Here is a 21,220-nt window from a genome sequence, read left to right as displayed (position 1 = left end):
TAAAATATTGAATATATGAATATTCTTCATTAGGCCTACAACAGAAATCTACGGTAGTGTCACAATTCCCAATATCTCTGGTAACACAGGGAGGCTATACTGTACCCTATTATAGTTATTACCAGCAAAATGTTGCCATATAATAGGCTTTAAAATCCAAAGTCCTTCTCAAATGGTTAAGCGTTTGCTTAATGTACAGTATACTTGACCTAAATGGCCCATCTACTGCCATTTTCAGTGTTCAACACCATCATATAGTGGAGTATAAATCAGGCTTCAGAAGAAAGCTAAATAACTATAAGCCAGTAACTCCAAGATATTTGCATTAGGAGTCCCATCTCTAGTATAGAGCTGTTGAGCGGAGTCCTCCACAGCAGCATACACTCAGCCACTGTCTTATCACTGCCAACCACAATTGCTGAGAATAGCCCTAGAGGTTACAAAGTAAGCAGCCCTGTTGCATTGGTGTGTGGGCACCTTTAGGGGCATCCTTCATGTCAAGCAAGGTATAGCTTGTCGTTAGGCCACTGGCCAAGGCTCCCAGATGGCCTTACATCAGGCATTCACAGGGGAAGTGCAGAATCTGAGGTCGTCATGGCTGTAAAGGGCGACAGTGAAATAAGTCCTGAAACACTTTCAAATTAATTTGCAGTATGGAGAAGCATATCTGGTACAGGGAGACAGTCTGTCCTGGCTCCATGATACTTTGTGAAGGACATGATTATTACAATGATAGAAGAATGGACAGATTTATTTCTAGGTTACCCATTTCAGTGTCAAATTGTCAATTTTCCTACCCGACTGGCAGACGTTTAGAAACCGATGCAAATTAAGAATATCTGACAAAATATGAATGACTAGTCTACATTAAGACCCTACATTAAATATTATGCATGTTATCGTTTAAAAAAAACATACATAATACAAACATTGCAAAGGAAGCTCATGAATCCACTCCTTATGCTATCCTTTTTCATATCAAGTTGTGATCATAACAGTGTACAAACTACATTAAGACAAAATACTATGCTAAATGAATCAGACAAAATATATTAAATTATCGCTTATCACCACACACACTTTATAAAATACTTATGGCATCTTCTCAGTTGCATTTACAAAAATTACCACCATTGTGGTTGCCATGGACACAAAAAAGGCTTTGGTTTTAGTACTAGACATGTGGGCAGTGCCAAATTGAAACACAAAAGATGTTGTATTAACGAACACGATGGCCCTGTTGTGATAGACCAAAAATGCCTGTATCACAACCAATAAAGTATAACCAACATGAAAATATCAGAGTAACAGATAATGACCCATTTGCTTTTTCATGATTAAGATGAAACACACCTTGGGATCAGGGTTCCTGGCCAGCATCAAAGCCTCAACAGGTTGGCTTAGCAATCCCACTCTATTCGGCTGTCCTCGCAGCGTCACTGTTATAGAGGTGGAGGCTTTCTGCTCGACTGCAGAACACACAAACAGAACCGCTCAGGTCCAACTGCTCCAGACGGAAGTCTATACAGCTTTTCAGGTCGAGACCCAAAAGAGATTAGACTTTTGCCCGGGACCCAAACTAGTGAAAATAGCCAATCTAAAAGAGCACAACGCGTCGCAAGCTTGTAGTTCAGCCATTTTGGATGGTTATTACTTTTATTTGTGGATTTTCTTAGATTTGTTTTAAAATTTGTACTCTTTTGAAAAATACATACCGGTATATATTTTTAATGTAGGAATACAAAATTGGACTTTTACTCAAGTCTTGACCCGTATAAATTGGTCTGTGACCCACACATTGGTCCCGACCCACTGTTTGGGAAACAGTGGTCTTCTAGAACAACTCTACAGCATTCGCTTCAGACATTAAACCTGACCAGTAACAAAGCTAAACTCAGCTCAGTACCTAGAAATGGAGGGTCTAAAAATAGTGCAAATCAGCATGATGAGACAATGAAAACAATGGCCAGTTAACATAAAGTATAGGTTCAGAGATGAGGAATGGGAACAGAGAAAGCTACACAACACTCAAAAAAAGAGAGAAATTAAAACATGGGTTTGATTCCGGTCTTTATTGCAATGGCAGTGACAGAACCCAGAGTAATACCATATGTTATTGCTTTCCCTATGTGGGTCAAACATTAGGGGCCAATGTTGTCTATATGTCATCATGGATACTGTGGATGCTTCTGGCAGGTGATTTACAAAATGATGTTACATGAAGCGTTAAAATAAGCACAAACATAAAATGAGTTAGATTGGTCAAACAAAAAAGCAGTATGGCCAAAGACTCACTTCAATTGTCATGTAAAACTTATCCATTCATGTTGCCAACACTACTTTTTTTCTTTCTTTTTGACCGACTTATTCCACAATTGTTTTGCATCAAATGGTTTTCATATTTTACCCCCTCCCCCAATCCACAACCATTTTGATGTAAACACTGTGCATCAAAGTTGTGAACTTGAATATTTTGACTTCACGTCACCCTAGGTAGTTTCCATATGGCTCTCTCCAAAACGAAAAAACATCTATTAAACATTGATCTGTATTCTGATGCTACATATATGAATTTATTTAAAAAAAAAACTTACAACTACCTTCCACAAGGATAATTATCTGCATACACAATATAGACAAGGCTGTTCTCTAGGGTCTTCTAGTGCAGCTGGCTAAAGGCCTCCTGATAGTGTTTTCAGAACAAGTGATGAATGAACCCTGGGTATTCAACGTGGCCGTCGTGTTTTGGCAGTTCGAGACATACCGGCACTCTGGTTGGAGATGTGTGCCAGGCCGGGCAAGCTGCTGGCGAGCTTGGCAAGTCCACCATTGGTAAGTAGCTGGTGGATGGCTGTGGTTTTTGCCACCCCCCCTGTGGTGATCACTGGCATAGCCCGAAGCAGAGCACTGCCACTGGTGGAGGTACTACCAATTGAGGTCAGGACGTGTCCTTGGGGCTTCCCGCCAGCTACCTGAGGGCATAGGCAAAGGGGCAGATAATGAAAAGATTAAAAGGGTGTATGTATTATATAGTCGCTTTCACGCTTTGCAATGCAACCGTTATCAATGACAGATGAAGGAGAAAACCTCATATCTCCACTTGAGCTGGATTCAGGTAAAGTGGTGATAATATGACACACGCAAGTAACTGACAATATACAAAGTCACAATACCAACTTTGATGAGGCATATTGTTTTGTTTAAAAAAATATAAGGTTTTCTTCATTTTCTGAAAAAAAATACGTTTTTTTAAGTTTTTTAAACATTTTGGACTTCAACAGCAGAGATATGTATATATTATACATTGTCAGTTTTAGCAGTTTTAGCAGACAGTTTGAGGGTCCAATGGAGTTAAGAGGTTTTGTTCAGGTACGTAAAGGTGGCGCCGATTTATGCAAAAAAAACCCCTCAAAAATGGAGTTAAGAGGTTTCCTCCCGACAGCAACGACACAGGGTTAAAATACATTTTCTATTAAAAAAAAAACATGACTGGCTGTTAGCCTGGTCCGGAGCAGGCTAAATCCACAGCATTTGTTTCCATGGTAACTAGTGTGGCATGGCTTTCATGAAACTGAATCAAGCCTCAATATATCCAGGTTAACTGGCAAACTTAATCTGGTAAGATTAACCAGCTTTCATGAAACAGTGGCAGCCAAGTCTATGGATTTTTTATGTTTGCTTTAAGCGGGCGCCCCTCACTTTCAGAGCGATTCTGGGATGCTTGATGTAATGCAGGCCCAGATCATGTTCATTGGTAAACTCAAGCAGAGTCAAGAAGCACAGACTCGATATTAACCAGAAGGTACCTGTGTGTTGGCCACTGTGCAGGGCAAGCTAGGAGCTTTGGTGACGATCTCCTGCAGACTGAAACTTAAGCCTTGGAGTAGACTGCTGGCGGAAGGTGCTGCATGCAAATGCAAAGAAAAAGAAAACATCTAATCAGTGGTGCTCAGATTTAGTCAAATTGATGCCAAAAGATAGAAAAAAATGCAACAAACGCAGTGATTTCAATAGTCCCTATCACAGACAAAGCACCACAAACACATCCAATGGGCAAGGTACAGAACATTGACGAATTATGCAAGAGGAGATCGATAATGTTTGCTTGGATATGTGCACACAACATTCGCACAACAACATTCGCACCATCCAATGTTCAAAACATTTAAAACTATTTGAAAAGAGAATTTCGACACGAGATTGAAACCCCACCTTTAATCTGATCCAACAAAAGTGTTGTATATTTGCATTTGTTTGTTGTGGCCAATGGGGTCAAGATTAACATCAGTGTCGAAGAGTACACTACACACAGGTGTGCGGGTAGGCAGGACAGGACAGGACAGGACAGGACAGCGAGGGGAGTGGAGGGGAGGGAGATACCTTGGGCGGTTGCAGGAGCGTGTGGCTGGACAGGTGTGGAGGACCCTGACAGCATACAAGGCTGCATACTGTTGAATGAGCTGTTGAATGAGCTGGAGCCCGGGGACAGGGCACTAGACATCTCAGACAGACTACCAGACCTGCAGTGACACACAACCAACCAGTCTACTCAGGAGCTACCCCCGCACCAAATGCCTGTCAGCCATCAGTCAGCGCCCAACCAGTGTCCACCACACATCAATCCGTTTGACACCACATACACACTTTTGTCCAACAAAAGGGGGGATTTTAGCCAAGGTATAAAAGCTTGATTCTGAGTGCGTGTGTGTGAGTGAGAGAGCGTGTGTGTCAGACCTGCCAACATAGACTTGAGTACGGCACAGTCAAACTCACAGGCATCACCTGCTTTTTGCGACTAATCATATGTGCGTACTTTGACAACGAAATGCGTACCTGCTACACAAATTGTACAGGTTGGCAGGTCTGGTGCGGGTACATTATGTATAATTGTATGTATTCGTGTGTGGTAGGACTGGAAATCATACCGTTGTGCTGTCAGAAGCCCAGAGAGTTCCTTGGCTCCAGCTACAGTCTGCCCCATTGTCATAGACAGCGGCTTCCCAGAAGGTCCAACTATATTGGAGGAAGCAGGCAAGATAGTTGTGCAGTAACTTCTGTAGCTAAAACATCACTGTACAATTAAGACAGACAAGGTGGCTCTTAAAAATAAAACTTTTGTATGGGCGATAGTTAAATGTAGTAATGGGGTGTTCAGCAGCATAGTCATTTCATTATTTATCTTTGTACCTTTTACATGCAAACAATAGACCTCAGATCTTATGTTGTATTTGCTTTAATCTGTCATATCACCTAAAGAATAGGATCAGAACTCGTGATTATTACTGTCTGCCTGCCCCTGAGATTTCTATCATTGAAAATTTAAATAAATATATTTATAAAAAAGAAAGAAAAAAGAAAAGAAAAGTAGACGATCATGTTGAAGTGCTGCCAAGTCGTTGCCTACCTTCCTGTCCAGCTGGGTTGATGGCGCCCCCTGTTGAATCGCCTTGTGACACGATGGTGACCTTGATCTTGGCCCTCTTGGATGCTTTGTTGGGAGTAGGGCTTGGCGTCTGCCTCCTTTTTCCGTGGGACCTTAGCTCGTCTCGGTCCAGGCCTTCCGTCTGGTCATTGGACAGTGGCACTGCAACAGCATACACACATTATATATACAAATATATACTGTATATATGAACTGTTAATCTAGTCTATATGAAAATAAAAAAATAAAACAAGTTTGCTTTTCTTGTTTATATTTTTGGCTTTTATTCATTAGTGCTTATTGTTTTAGTTTTAAAAAGTGCTTGGTAGATTACAAAAACAGTAAAACAAGGCCTGTGTGGTGAGACCTGCAAAAGCAATGTAACTAGCCACCACACAATAAAAGGGCAAAGAAAATAATGACAGATATGACAGGGAGAAGAGGAAGATATGAGTAGGAGGAGCGACAGATACTTACCAAAGACACAGGGTGGGGTGCCAGGAGGAAGATTTTTCCTCACAAGCATGTTTTGTTTCATAAAAGCAGCGAACTGAGCTGGAATGAATTGGACAAAAACAAAAGAGGGAAAGGAGAGTGGTGGAGGAGAGACAGAAGAGGAAAGTATTTCATTCACGTTCCATCTTGCCCTTCAGATGTTGTGACTCAATTATCTTAATCATTTAATTCACAAACGTGTCAACCAATTTAGCCCGCTCTCACCTATAGCTCAAAAAGCAACCTGCAGCTGTGTATGAATGATAGGTATTTCCATTGCATAGTACCAGTTTTCCTTAACACAAAGATACCTGGTACATTTTTGGCATCACCCATAGAGTAAGGATAGAGACTGATTTGGCGCGAAGCTCCAGTGTCAGTGGAAGTTGCTCAGTGGCGTTTTGAAGCACCTGGCATTTCCGCATTGTACCACCACATTTTGGTGGTCCAATGTGGAAGTGCAACCGAGCGCTCCCAGCTGCACGGGGTTTCCTCGCCTGCAGTCCCTCCTCTTACCGCTAGGGCCCAGTGCTTCAACGTTGGAAAGCCTCACTGGCCCTTGGCATCACCTCCATATCAAGGTTCCAAGTAAGCTCTGGCAATATCAAAAGACATCCTGAAAACACTGCAGACTGCTCAGAGGCAATATAGTTACCAATTGTCCTGAAACAATAACGCTTCAATGAAGCTCCCAAAAATTCTTAAACTTAAAAACGCTTGCCAAACATATTCATAAACTTTTTGTTAAACAGTATAGGTTAAATAGACAGTTTCCAGCATTTGCATTGTTCAGCACTGTCCTATGCAGGCCAGGGGGTTGGACCGCTATGATGGCCAGCTATTTAAAGGGGTCCTTTCTGAAGTGGAAAATGGCACTTGCTGGACATGCTCAGTTGCTCCTCTAGGCCGCACACAGAAGCCTGTGAACATAGACATTCTGTGCATAGATGTGCCACGCAATGGTAGGCCTCAGGCTTGAGGCTTGGGCTGCGTCCGAATTAATTCCCTATGCCCCATATAGTGCACTACTTTGGGGTTCCGCCGTTTTGTTATAGTGTCCGAATATGTAGTGAGCATTTTTGCACCCTAACGTAGTGGACTGAAGTATCCCACAATGCACTGGGAATTGTAGGGAGCACCCGATGGTCGCTACAAAAACGCAGCGAAGCAAATCTGCCCCATTATGCATTGTGCAAGCTCGCTCTTGAGCGCACATGCACGCGTTTGCACACGTGCGCTGCTTCTGCATGCATGCGTTCATTGCGCTCGGAGCGCTCCAACTCAGAAGAAGAGGCAGAAGTTGAACCAGCGAAAGAACTCAACAAAAAATTTACTTTTTAAACTTTCGTTTTCCCCTCTCTTTTCTTCCCTGGCGGATCTCGAAGCTACAGATCGAGATAAATGATCTGTGCATTTATTTGAAATTGTTTTATTTTATTTATAATAAATCTACTCATTGCAATAGTATTACTAATCTGATTCATTGTCACCCAGGCCCAAAGGAAAGGAAAGGTACTATGTTTACCCAGGGTAACTGGACTAAGCCCAGCGCATGACGTTGCTGTAGAATATATTTGTGAGACTCTTTATCACAAACGTAGGCTAAATACATGCATGTGAGACACATTAATTGTGTCCGAACATATGTTTTATTAATATTAATTCATTCCTGCCATGAAAAAATATGCTATCTAACATTATTTAATTGAATTGCGATAAATACATTAAAACTTCATTATGTAGGCAGTCATTTATTGGACTGCTGTTTCTGTCAACACCAAACGTCCGTATTGTGAGCAGAGCTTGTAGATCGGCTACTTTTGGTAATTCTTTACCAAAAGTACCCGATACAAGCTCATAACACGGACGTCACGTTGCTTATAGATCGGCTATTTTTGCCGTATCCCCCCACCCCAGGATTAGCGGGGGTTCATGTGGTTAATATCAATCAGGCTGCTGATATTTTAATATTGTCAAGGTGGTGCACTGTTTTCATATTGCTGGATAATGGATATAATATTAATTTATTGATAATAATCATAGGCCTATGTTATTTTAAAATAACCTTTTTATCATCTATAGACATATATAGGCCTAAATGCCTGCAAACATATTTCCATTAACCTATTTTGTCTTTATTTCATTCATGAATTTAAAAATAATTTTACAAACTGTCCTTGCAGGGAGGTGACAGCCTGCAGTCACTTATTTGATACAGTCTGTTCCTAGCGAAAATAATTCAGCAGCAGCGTTTTGACTGGTTTCTTGTAGTCAGTTGATTCTTCATATCCAAATGAGTGAAACTGCCGGGATGATTTGTTTATTTTTCAAACAGTTCTTTATGAGGCGATCTGAAAAAACCAAATGGGGATTTCATGCAAGTACATGAACCCGCGGACCTATAGCGCCCTCTACCGATATTGACATCAGAGTCGGTGCTCCCCAAACAGTATTGTCCGAAATCATCACTATAGAGTCCACTAGACTCTGGATCCCCGTATGGGGAGTAGGGAGTAGGGAACAACCCTAGCAATTCGGATGCAGCCATGGTATGGTAGGCCTCAGGTCTACCATTCTGAAATTTAATTTAATATTATTTGGACTGCTGACAGTAGGCTCTCTTTACTCTTAAAATAAATAAATAAATATATATATATATACACACACACACACACACACACACACACACACACACACACACACACACACACACACACACACACACACACACACAAAAAACAATATGATAGTATCTATACATCTATATATACACACACACACGTATATATATTATTTTTTTAAGAGTAAAGAGAGCCTACTGTCAGCTGTCCAGTAGTCCAAATATTATTAAATTAAATTTCAGGATGGTAGACCTGAGGCCTACCACACCAGGCCTCAAGCCTGAGGCCTACCATTGCGTGGCACATCTATGCACAGAATGTCTATGTCCACAGGCTTCTGTGTGCGGCCTAGAGGAGCAACTTCTTACACCATGGTGTAAGAAGTGTCCTTTGAGAAACCGGGCCAATTAAGCTAGTCGAGTTCAGGTGTTTCTAAGCAATGGAAAAGCGCCATTATGAATGCTCACTTGTGTGTTATGCGTGTGTGTATGCGTCCTTCTTCTGGCCAACCAACCTTGAGCTTGTCTGTGTGTGAGTACCGTGCCGGACCGCTGCATGTGCGTCTTGAGAAGTTGTGTGGCTGTGATCAGGCTGGACTTCTGCGCTGGAGACAGGCCTGACGTTTTTGGTTTTGGGCTTGAGGTGGGACTGCTGCACACACTGGACAGATCCTAAAGGGACAGGGCAAAGAACAGACACACTAACTGATGAGTAATAATAACCACCATTTACATTTGATTCTGCCATGGAAAAGTGAAACAATTAAGGATGTCCTCATCGTTGATGCCATTCAGCCACAGTATTCTGTGTGTGGATGAGGATGCTGGCTTTGAAAACAGCAGCTTGTGTTCAATTCCAGCATCCTAGTTTCAGTCTCCCCATCCACAAAATTGTTGTCATGTATAATTTAAAATAGTCTGTCAATAAAAAGCAGCCTTTCTTTTAAAGATGAATGTTATTATTACATGCATTACATGTGTTGGATAAAATAGTTATTATGTGGAAATTGTTGGCCGATTCTGAGGTTAAAAAAAAAACAATCTAGCCGATAGCCACTGATGCCGATGTTTGTATACAGTATTTGGTTACAGTTCCTGTCGAGCATGTTTTTTAGTGCAAAATTAAAAAGGTATGATAAACATACATAGCAGGCAAAGTCTTTTGTCTTTTTGATTTAATATTGAGAATAGGGGAGCTTATAGGCAGTTACTGCTGCTTAATTGATTTGACCCAGATGTGTGCAAACTGATTGGTAGCACAGCTGTGTAAAATTCTAAAAGGCTGTCATATACTCATATACTTTAATGAATACATTTGCAACTATGTGAATAAAGGTTGTACACATCAGTGAAATTAACCGCTGGGAAAATCCCTAATTGAGAGTGTATATATAGGCCTAACAAGCGCACCACCGCTCAGTGCATGAAATATAGGCTGCATGGCTAACACGATGGAGATGGTAGGGTAAAGCCCAAACCCTATCTAAAAGGCATATAAAAAACATGAGTTATACACCCAATGAAAATATAAATTTCACTGAGTATAGACCATTTGGAATTATAACAATCGGTTGAGGATTGCCCGAGTATGGAACGAGTTAAATCTCAACTTTCTTCTTTGCGCGCTTCATGGTACTTGTGAGGACCTCCGCATGAATTCATGGTGAGCTCATAACGCGATGCAACACCTCAGAACCTGGGCCGTTATTAGGTAGTGGGCGGCTATTTGAGTAAGGGCTGTTATTTGTAAATATACGGTGATAAGTAAGTCAGACTATCAGACTGACCTCAGAGCCGGAGGGGGATATGGGGACTCTCAGCGCTGGGGACGAGGGCCGTCCTCTCTCCATGTCAAACGGAAGCTCCCTTCGAAGTCTCTTCTTCTTTTCCGTGTCCATGTCCCTCGTCTCCCCCGAGGCGTGGCCATGGCCCTCGGCCCGCGCCAACACCCCAGACAGAAAGTCAGCTATCTCATCCTACAGGAATACAAAAAAAAAGCATTTTCAAGATTTTATTTTCACTCAATTACGAGTTAAAAAAAGATCTGCTTTGTACTGCGCGAATAGTTACGTAGCCTCACCTGAATGCAGCGATCCACCATAGTCTGTGTCAGTCCCTCGGTTTTCATCTTTGTTGAGTTGATTCTGAGGAAGTAGATGATTTAAACGGTCATGAAAATTGTCATAATCACCCAACCTTGGATTATTAACAAACGCAACAAAAGCCAACAGACAGACCAAAGAAATAAACAGATGGGTGACTGTTAACCCACTTGAGGTTGTCATCGGCTCCTCCCACCACCACCATGCTGTTGTCTGCCCTCAGTCTCTCTCTGAAATCTTCCATGTTCTCTATGCTGCACTGCAGAGCATTCTGGCCAACCACAAACAGCACTGGAGTCTTCATGTCCAACAGTGGGTCGTCCACATCCTGCCAGACAGAAATACATTGACCAGCCATTAGGATCGACTTGCCAGTTGGCAAGACTCAAAACAGTCACGTAAGACAAACACACAAAGCACTGTCAGATTCTATGGTTCTCCAGGTGACCTGCAATAGCAGTTTGCTAGTCTTGCACTGTACCATGCAGAGGTGTCCCAGGTCTAAACCTGTCACCAATACAATGTCAACAATAAAAATGCACTAGTAGTGTACAATCCCGTGTACTGGGCCCCTTAGCCATGATTCATGGAGTTCCCGCTCATTCTACGAGACTGTACATTACTAAATACTGCCACCTACAATTTACAAAGTACTTAATTCATAAATGTTTCTCTGTCTAGTGCATTTCTTAGTAAACGGTAAGGAGCCGAGTCTTCCCACTATGGAGAACCAGCTTTCAACACCATAAGACTGTCATTGTTTCAGTGAGTTTATTTTTACTACAGTGTAGACACGGGTCAATAAGGAAAATACATATACAGTCCCATAGCGTTAAGGGGAACTCCTAATGGAGTTCTATGGATCATGGCTACTAACTTGGCCCAAAGTTGAGAACCGTCTCTTTCATTTCTTACCCCTCGTGATCCGTTGGCTGTCAACAGCGGAAACCCGAGACATACCACAGCTGTGAGATATTCCATAAGAGATACCTGCAGTTGAATACAATAGGCATGAATTGAACGTTTAGGTTTATGAAGAACTAAACTCATTATGCTGCAGTCAAGTGACAAAAAAGCCTTACGTGACAAGCAATGAGAGCACCCACATTCCATCCAACCAGGATAATGGGTTTATGAGGGAAATGACTGTGAACCTGAAACAGACAAGTTAATATGGATTTATTGCGAACGCAATGAGCACTTACTATGAGACCTAGCAGATCATGTCTGTGTGTCTGTGTGTGCGTGTGTCCCCCCTTTGTGCCCATATATGGAGCTACGTCCAAATATGGAGTGTGTTGCATCAATCACAAACAAATCACTCAGCTCCATATATGGGCACAAAGGGCACAGACACACGAACGCATGAGTCATGGTGAATATGTACGAGCTGCGTTCGCTTACCGCGTTTGCGCGTCTTACTGGTTAACATTACATGACTTCAACTTGGAGATCTTACAATAATTCCAAAAGTCCTAGGGCTCCATTTTCGTCACAGCCAAACCCCTTATCCCTAAACTTCTTTGCCTTTACTATTTAGCAAAACTTTTTTGAATAGTTAAAATGACCAGTCTACAAGCTCACAACGTGTCAATGTAGATTGGCTAGTTGAACTATTCAAAAATGTTTTTCAAAATAGTTAAAAAAGGCAAAGAAGTTTAGGGATAAGGGGTTTAGCGGTGACGAAAATGGAGCCCCTAAAGACAAATCCTATATTCAAATTGGCTAATGGGTGGACCGGCCGGCAGCCAACCACTGTGACTCAGGCATAACCCCGTCAAATGCCTATATATGGGCATTGGGCATACAGTGAAACCAGGGCTCTCCCTACATACGAGTATAAAAGGGACATGGAATGACAGATACAGAGATCTCCATACTGTATATGGGCATATTGGTCGGATCGTCGGTGCGTCATAGGTGAGGGTCGTCACTGTGTGGCCACACACCCTCACACAAACAAATTAGAGCTGGGACTCGATTAAAAAAAATTATCTAATGAATTAATCTCAATTAATCGCATATCAATATTTGAACCTGCGGTGATATGCAAATTCTTTATTGAATTGCACACAACTGTGCTGTAATCCACGCTATCATCGGATAGCCTTTTAAATCCTATTTCCAATCCACAAGGACAAGCAAAGTGATCTCAGTGGCTTAACCAAATCTGGTGGCGTTATTGTCTGAAGAGGACACAGACACTCCACTCATTGCACTGGGTGGTGCGCAGGTCCGTCCGAAACTCGTCCAGTGACAACGTTCCGCGGTGAAAAAAGTAGTGCGCGTTAAAGTCCCGAACCTAAAAAATATATAACTGCATTAAAATGGAATACAGCTCTACATGCTTTAGAAGCAGCACTAGGGCATTGGCTTTGTGTTGTAATTTGACGATGAGTAGGGATGTGATCTCCTAGATCAGGTCCAGCATCAAAGCATATATTATGTGACTCACTGGGATATTTTGGGCCAGGTCAAAGTCCAATCCTAAACATTTATACCCCGTTGCACGCTGTCTACATCATGCTGGCTTATTTTGTTTTAAGTACTTAATCCTAATATAATCATCAAATAACAATTAACAAGCTCACAATGTGTCTGTCAAGTTGCAACCTGTTGTGAACATGCAGATCTGCTATTTTCGCTGAATATTTAATAATCTTTTGGCCGAAGGATTGCCAATTTTCTCGTATTATGACCCAGAATAGGGATGGTGGGATTCATTTGATTAAAGGTGAGACACATTCTGTTCGCAAGTGGTGCACACACTATAAACACAATGTCCCGGTTGTTTCCTCTATCCTTTGTAGACAAAGATGTGCCATAACATAATTATTTTTTAAAGATATTAACTTAAAGGCTTTTTTACTTTTATTGAGATTTACAGTAGTTTGACAGGAAAGGGGGAGAGATGGGGGGGAGGGGGAGACACGCAGCAAAGTCTGGATCGGGACTTGAACCCGCGACACGCTGTCAGGTTGGATTTACCATCCTAGGTGCCTGGACCACTTGGCTGGCCCAGGCCAAGATGTGCCATTATTGTTTATATAAGACCTCAGAGGATATAAAAGAGAAATAGGAAGTCCTACCTCCATGACCTTTGCCCTGACTGTTCCCAGCATGTGCTCCAGGCACTGAGTAATGCCAACACTGGCTCCGCTGCTCACATGTGTGTTCACTGGGATAACCTAACGGGGACACAGATGTTAAGGGACCTTTTTGTAGAGGAACAATAAAGTACTTCTCGGAAAACTAATTATATTATTTGAGTGGGAATTCAAACCTTTCCCAAGCAGGACAGCTGAGTTTGCCAGAATCTCATTCGGCGTGAGGTAGAGAGTGCAGGATTGGTAGGGCCCGATGGCGCAATCAGGATGAGCGGGGAGCCAGGAAGCTTGCTCTGAAAAATGGAAAGCAAAGGACAGGCCTTTACCGTTAAATCATAGGGACTATAAATGAAGAAAACTGTCTGCTCTCACTCAGTACATTTCTCTCTACAGTGGGTTAAATCGATCTGAAATTGTACATGAGCATTGACCATTGGCATGAGGAAACTGATTTTCCTAAGCAGTGAAGATGGTTTTTCAAAATGTTTCCCAAATTTGTGAACTTTTTTAAAATAAGAAATCTTTAACCTAAAACATGACCCATGGTTGAAAATAAATAAAAGTTGTCCTTTAAGGCACTTTTTATTCTTTTATAATTCGCACAGTATGCTGCAGAGCAGACAGCACAATGTACGCGTTTCGGTGTAAAGCCTTCGTCAGCGTTGTAACCTTGCTTCAACCCTAGATTATTTTATAATGTGGTGAATCTAGAGTTGCAATACCCTCCATTGACTCCCCACTCATCCAATTTGCATTTGCGATGTGCATGTCTTAACCCATTGACGCCTGGTGCAACGTATACGTTGTTCTACCCTTGATGCCGGCGCGCTCTCTGTGTCTCATCAGCTATTGCTATACATGTAGCAACATAACTATTTAAAAAAAAATCATCAGAATTTGAAGGTTTTCAGAAACCTTAGGTCAGGCCCTAGAATGCGTTCCCAGATTCGGCCTCAGGCATCAATGGGTTAAACGATGTTAAACTCACCAACATTGCAGCTGTAGTCCAAGCTTGAATTATCCGCTTGTTTTTCATAAAAAACCCCGTAGACATGTTATGTGCTACTTTCTGTCAAGAGATTCTGTTCAAGTGAAGTGTTGGAGTTTGGAAGCACTCGTTGGTGAGTTTAACATTGTTTAAGACAAGCAGATCTCAAACACAAATTGGATGAGTGGGGAGTCAATGGAGGGTATTGCAACTCTAGATTAATCACATTATAAAAAGATCTAGAGTTGCAAATTGCGGCTAGTCTGTTCCCATATATTTTTTTCCTCATTGGGTTGGTAATTGCATATGTGCATTAACCCCTGGCATACGCAAGAACTCTAAATACCAACTAAAATCATAGAGAAAATGTTCTTAGTTTTAGACTATAAGTGAATATGAAATATGCTAATATTTTAGGTGTGTGGAATGTGGACTATTTTCTACTTTGAAAACGAATCCAAACAAAACTGGAAAAAAATAAAATAACAATACATTACTATAATAACCTTCGTCAGAACTGTAAAAATAGAAAAAATGTGTGCAAGGCCTACTGGTTTGTTATGAGACAGAACCCCCACAGCCGGGTCCCATGGACGTTTCAGCAACAGCGAGAGGGCCTCTGAACTCGGGGCTCCACTCTTGGCTGATGACATCAACAGCATCCTATCAATCAGTGAGGGCAACTACCCAAAAACAGGACAACAAGTTACTCCCAATTCATTTTCCACTTCTCTGTAACAATTTCCAAACATTCATTGTTTTGTGTATACACTATATAATAGCAAAGAATGACAATTACAATATAGGCATTTAGAAATAATTAGCAGCCGCTCTTATACAGAGCGACTTACAATAAGCCAGGTTATCGCATACATCAAATGCAGAGGCAGTGTTTGTTAATTAAGCTTGTTCTTCTTGACCACAGTTAGTTAGTTAACTACCACAATGACCACAATGTTAAAAAAAATAATTTAGTTTTAACTCCTCACTGAAGTTTTTATGTCTACATAATCTACAATACTTTTTTGGTCTACACAGGGATGTAAATCTAAATTCCTGTTTTGTAGACTATGTATATCTTCATTCTGCTACTTGCTGATGTACAGTAATAACAACTATGTTCACATGTGTCTGACAACTAGTATCAATAAATACCTTGCTTTTGAGAGTTTGCAGAACATCCAAGTAAGCAGCCAGCATTGCAAGACTCAGGGATTCAATCATGGTGATGTGTAACCACTGTGTGAGCTTGGTGTCCCAGTTGACACTGGCTAGTGCATGACGCACCTTCCTGGCACACTTGTCCACGGCGATCCTACGCAAGACTGGCTCATTGGAGGCCTAGGGAAGAGTTAGTCGATACAGTAAGAGTATATTGATACATGCATTAGATTATAGGGGGTGTTACAATGTTGAGGTGTGCATTTTGTAGTTTCTTGTCATGCCTATCCCTAATGAAGTGTATATTACAATGTGGTACAGGTACCGTCTACAAGTTCAGGTTTTTTTGGATATATTTCTTTATTCAGGGAGATGTACAAGGTTATCATTATTGTTATTGGTGACCTTTTTTTTTTTTTTTTTGCAAACCTTCCCCTTAGGTTGTGACCAAGAGTGGTCACGCTTGCCCAGCCTACCCTCCCGTTCACCCTCCCATGGGTCGTGGAAGAGGCAAAACGTAAGAGGAAAAATAAATAGTAAAGTAAGGAAGATAAACAGAAAAATAAATGAATAAAAATAAAAGAAACATGACAAACTATAATATAGCCTACTGCATACCTCCTTGGGACATTGAAATTGATGCAGAGTAGTTGAATTAAATTATAACTGATCGTTCGGGAGTGTTTCCAGGTTGTTGAAGTGTGATATGAAGGGTTACCATCTAGCATGGAATTTCTCGATTGAGCCTCTAATTGTGAATTTTACTTTTTCAAGCTTTAGGAAAAACATCATACAAGTTCACAGTAGCTGTGAACTTGTAGCTGTCGCACTAAATGCTATGGTACTATTAATGATAGAAATGTTGAATAGACTGCGAGATCGCGAGCACCTTGGCCATCATGCATTGCATTTCAATGCATGATGAAAACCCATATCATTCCAAGAGGCTTGTCCTTGTCAAGCTGTATCTAGTGATACCCAGGTTCTGAACATGCCTGAATTTCGGCAGGTTGGCCAGTGGACAAACATGGCCCTTTGGGGCTCGAGCAGGTAAATGTATTAAAAACGAACAAATACTCACAGTTTCATTGGCCAGTCGGGCTAGTCTTTCACCTTGCAAAGCTTTAAGCACTTTATTGAACAACTTGTTCTGCGTCACAGACCATCCAGTTCTGAAAAAAGAGAAATTTGGAATGGTAAGGGATACAGGCTATTATGTGAAAAGACAAGTGAGAAATAATGTTACAAATGTCTCAAGCAAACTAAGTGTCTACACACTTGTTTACGTGTTCTTCCCAGTCATCAGGGGGTGGGGGGTTATCAGCCACAGTACGAGCAAACAAGACGTGGCGTTCACATTCCTTCATCACACTCAGGGCTTTATGGTTGTCGTAGAGGGGCACAGGTGTAGGTGTGACCGTTTCCACATCAATTAAAGTGTCAGACTCTCTGGAGAAAAAAATAAAATAAAAGATTAGAGCACATGTCAAACTGACCAATACATCACCTGGGCCTGTTACAGGAGACTGCATTCTGGCAACTGACACGTCTCTAGGCTATTAGAAGTAAGGCTACAGAGTGGTGCATGGGCTGACGCAAGTACACACCCTGAACATGACCCAATCCAACCAGACAGATTGTCAGACAGATGACAGATTACAATTTGTCCAAAATGCTGTAAACTGCTACTATTTTAATGTTTTATGCCTTGCTTAAGTTGCTTTCCTTTTCTTTTTTTTCGCCATTCTCTGCAAAGCACTTTGAGCTGCATTCCATGTCATGAAAAGTGCTATACAAATAAAGTTTTATTATTATTAACCATTGATGCTGCTGAGGAGGGAGGCATTGGGTAACATTTTTATAGTCGTCGGTATAACTCGGCCAGAAACGTCCCAATCTCAGGGCACACACCATCACCACAATGCCACTGGGCTGGTACATCCGTGCCCACGTTATTGGTGCATCTCAGCCGCCAGCCATAACAGATTTATATACTAGTAATATTTTTCTTGGCCATAGTACAGTAAAAAGGAGGGAAATTAATACCAATGAATCCCCATATGCTGTGGCATTTTGTTAGATACCGTAGGAACTGTAAAATGTTATATTGTCACATTCCTATATCATCTTTTGTAGTCTACATGTGCCAACCGTCACTGTGACTTCTGGATCCCATGTCTCAGAGAGCATAGACACAGTATCCAATAACTAGGGCCTAAAAGATGCCCACCAAACCACCATAGATAGATATAGAAAGGTAGACGCTACAATTCATTGGAGCGACCTGTATCGAACCGAGGGCGGAAGTGCGCCCATTGACCTTATGTACACCGCCACCATCTTGCCAGCAAGGTGGTAAATAGTAGATATTTCCCATTGACAGCCCATTCATCCAAAGTTCCAAACAGAAAAGTCCTATCTGATTGTATTAACAACACCAAACTTTTGTTTGTTCATACAAATCCACCGTAGACATGTTTCTTCCCGTCACAAACTTACAAACTTAACATAGGCACATAACATTTTAACATAGGCATTAAACCGCTTAAATCAGCCTGAAATAAAAATGTAGTTCAGTCAACCCCTGTTCGCATGCGCAGTACTGCTTCCGTAAGATTGCATTGGGAAAACCGGGAAAACATGGTAGGCTACTGGCTGTCAAACAACTGCTTTGTAAGCGGTTGTTTGATCACGTTGATGCCTATGTTAAAATGTTACGTGCCTATGTTAAGTTTATCAACTGTATCTTGGTTACTTTTTGGAAAAGATACTGCGAAAGGGGTTTAATCCAGTTTGTGGATGGGCTCGACTCCATTTCGACCTGTGCAGGGATTCCGCGGAACCTCATCTCGGAGCTAAAGCGTAGATGATGTTCCAAAGTCCAAACGGAGCTACAGAGCCGGAAGAGGTATCTACAGTTGCAAATCACTAGCCTTCATGTAATTTCCCATGATCAAGTAAGTGTGTACAACTTCTTTACTCACAATGAGGAATCAGGTTGGCGACGGGTGACAAACAGAGTCCTGGTGGGCCGGGCACTGCTTGCATCCGGGTGGGCATTCCATGGCTTGGCATAGCTGTGGTCTAGGAACACCAAGTCGAGCTCTCGTTCATGAGCAGACAACTGGAACAGCAGGGAGGTACCCATCTTCCGTGCTGATGTCTGGAAGTCCTTGTCTCCACCACGGTGCATCCTCTTCCGGGCCCCACCAAAGGGCCCCAGAAAGGGATGAGTATTCACACCAACCACCTGGGAGGAAGGTTGACAATGTCGAAGAAGAAAAATAATCAACTCAAGTTTTCACAGAAGAACTTGAGTACTGTGTTATATAGTATCTAGAAAGAGATACGTACACAAAATATAACTATTAGACTTTGAGGTAGCAGTTCTGCTGCTATGCCGGTGCTGCCTAGCCTGACACTCAGTCTGAATTTTCATTTCGTTTCACTTCATTCGCCAGGACATATATTTTTAATTGTAGCGAAGAGCCAGGCTAGGTGCTGCCTTTAATACATGAATAGTTTACACGCCAGTCATCGACTTGTTGTGATGATAATGTGATCATATAAGCGATCCTTTAATTACGTCAATGCTGAAAACCACTGTTGAAATAAAAAAACAAAATAAATAGCCAACCTAACCGAGAACATTTACAGTACACAGATCTAGCCAATAACCATATCATCAAGATAGCCGCATATGTCTGGTTAGCATTATGCTAACCAACGTTAGCGTAAGTTGCCATTTCTTACCTTTAGGCCCTATTCCAACCTATTATTCATGAATTCGGAGGATTTAAAATCTTCTTCGCAACAACACGGTCTAAAACGAGGCGGTAATCCCCTGTATATTAGCAGATATAGCACACAGAATTTGTAATGCGCAGACAGTCTCACTTCCTTTTGTTATGTGAGCGCATGAGCGGTTGCCATGTTTTAAGAGTCTATAAAACCCTTTCTATGCAGTGTTGCCAGATTTTGTGAGAGAAACAAGCAAACGGGTCTATAAACTGAAAACAAGACCAAAAGAGGCGGCCACATGAGCGCTCATGTTTCATGAGATCATAACATCACATTGATCACAATCATACATTCTACAATGCTACAAGCTCATCGGAACCTTGAACGCGTTGTGAGCTTGTAGGTCTGCTATTTAAATAATAACCGCAACCACCAATAGACTATTTACAAGCAACATTAGGCCCACAGGAAAAACAAGTCTCTCTTCTCTTATCCATCTATAAATGCACTAACTGTGCCTGATGCAAAATATGGGCTGGATTTGAACAGAGATAAAAAAAAAAGAAGACATATACTGTATTTGTTTTGATGAACAAAAGCTAATACTTGAGGAGAAAGTTTGGGTTAATCTATGGATGCTGTCTGAGGAGAGTGTGTGTGTGTGTGTGTGTGTGTGTGTGTGTGTGTGTGTGTGTGTGTGTGCGCGCGTGCGTGACCGTGCATGCTATAAATGAAAATATGCTGGCCTGGGCCATAGCTCAGTGGTCCAGACACCATAATCCAATTGGGACAGAAAGATGACAATTTTTTTACGAGCTGAACAAGTAAAACAAGCCTTCAATCTGTAGAAGAAATCTACATGTGCTTTTTGCACAAGGAATCAATATGACATTTGACCAAAATGATAGATAGAATACTTTCTTGGCAGTTTAAGAAAATTTACAGAAAATGACATAATTTAAAAAAAACGCCAAATGGAATTAGACACAAAAAAGCCTTTGCTTGTTTCCATTGTGGTCCAGTTTGTAACATGAAACTATACACATACATACTGTACAGACAAAACAACCATGGAACATATAATAAATAATCCTTATATATAAAGCTGGGAGCTATATATATAGGACAAGAGGTACCCTGAGAGAATAGTCCTGAGCATGGGAGATGGGCTATCCAGGGTCGGAAGCTATAACTATGACCAGTGAGTGTGTAGATGGAGCCATGATTTCAGGTATTTCCTAAATATTGCAATAGAATTTAGGGATTTCAGGGCTGGAGGGAGTGCATTCCACGTGGCTGCGTAGAAAAAAGCATTTTTTTCCCATGAGTGTCCTGAAACTGGGGGGAACTAGATCATAAGGACTTCCTCTGGTTGAGTACCTGTGAGCATCCCTCACTCTGGGCAGGTAGCCCATCAGGTACTCTGGTAGCGCTCCACCCACTCGATGGGAGTTCCATCGAGAGTGGAGATGGTCATTGGAGCTGAAATAGCTCGATGACTGAACAACATAGCTTTAGTTTGATTGCCATTTAGCAATAATTTGCTCTTTATTAATTCATGCAGGGAGACGAGATCAAAGGACA

At 41.6% G+C, this 21,220-nt stretch overlaps 1 protein-coding gene across 2 annotated transcripts; it reads right to left on the bottom strand.

Moving 5' to 3' along the window:
• Nucleotides 1-333: 333 nt before the first annotated feature.
• On the bottom strand, nucleotides 334-19,824 carry kansl3 (KAT8 regulatory NSL complex subunit 3). Of its 2 annotated transcripts, XM_080765076.1 has the most exons (22): nucleotides 19,649-19,824; nucleotides 18,880-19,145; nucleotides 17,174-17,344; nucleotides 16,977-17,067; nucleotides 15,890-16,075; nucleotides 15,286-15,417; nucleotides 13,923-14,039; nucleotides 13,729-13,827; nucleotides 11,722-11,793; nucleotides 11,555-11,629; nucleotides 10,810-10,967; nucleotides 10,618-10,681; nucleotides 10,325-10,513; nucleotides 9,053-9,209; nucleotides 5,900-5,977; nucleotides 5,405-5,584; nucleotides 4,926-5,013; nucleotides 4,381-4,520; nucleotides 3,807-3,904; nucleotides 2,765-2,972; nucleotides 1,354-1,469; nucleotides 334-598 (listed from the first exon to the last, which is right to left on the bottom strand). In XM_080765076.1, exons 2-22 carry the CDS (start codon nucleotides 19,086-19,088, stop codon nucleotides 593-595), a joined length of 2,634 nt encoding a protein of 877 aa, XP_080621202.1. In that variant the 5' UTR covers nucleotides 19,089-19,145; nucleotides 19,649-19,824; the 3' UTR covers nucleotides 334-592. The 2 variants fall into 2 exon arrangements, with proteins under 2 accessions (XP_080621202.1, XP_080621203.1); XM_080765077.1 differs by lacking the exons at nucleotides 334-598; nucleotides 1,354-1,469; nucleotides 4,381-4,520 and having other exon boundaries at nucleotides 2,832-2,972.
• Nucleotides 19,825-21,220: the final 1,396 nt, after the last annotated feature.

This window comes from Protomyctophum bolini (assembly GCF_963924005.1).
Source record: "Protomyctophum bolini genome assembly, chromosome: 6".
Taxonomy (NCBI): Eukaryota; Metazoa; Chordata; class Actinopteri; order Myctophiformes; family Myctophidae; genus Protomyctophum; species Protomyctophum bolini.
This window is presented reverse-complemented; position numbering and strand designations above follow the sequence as displayed.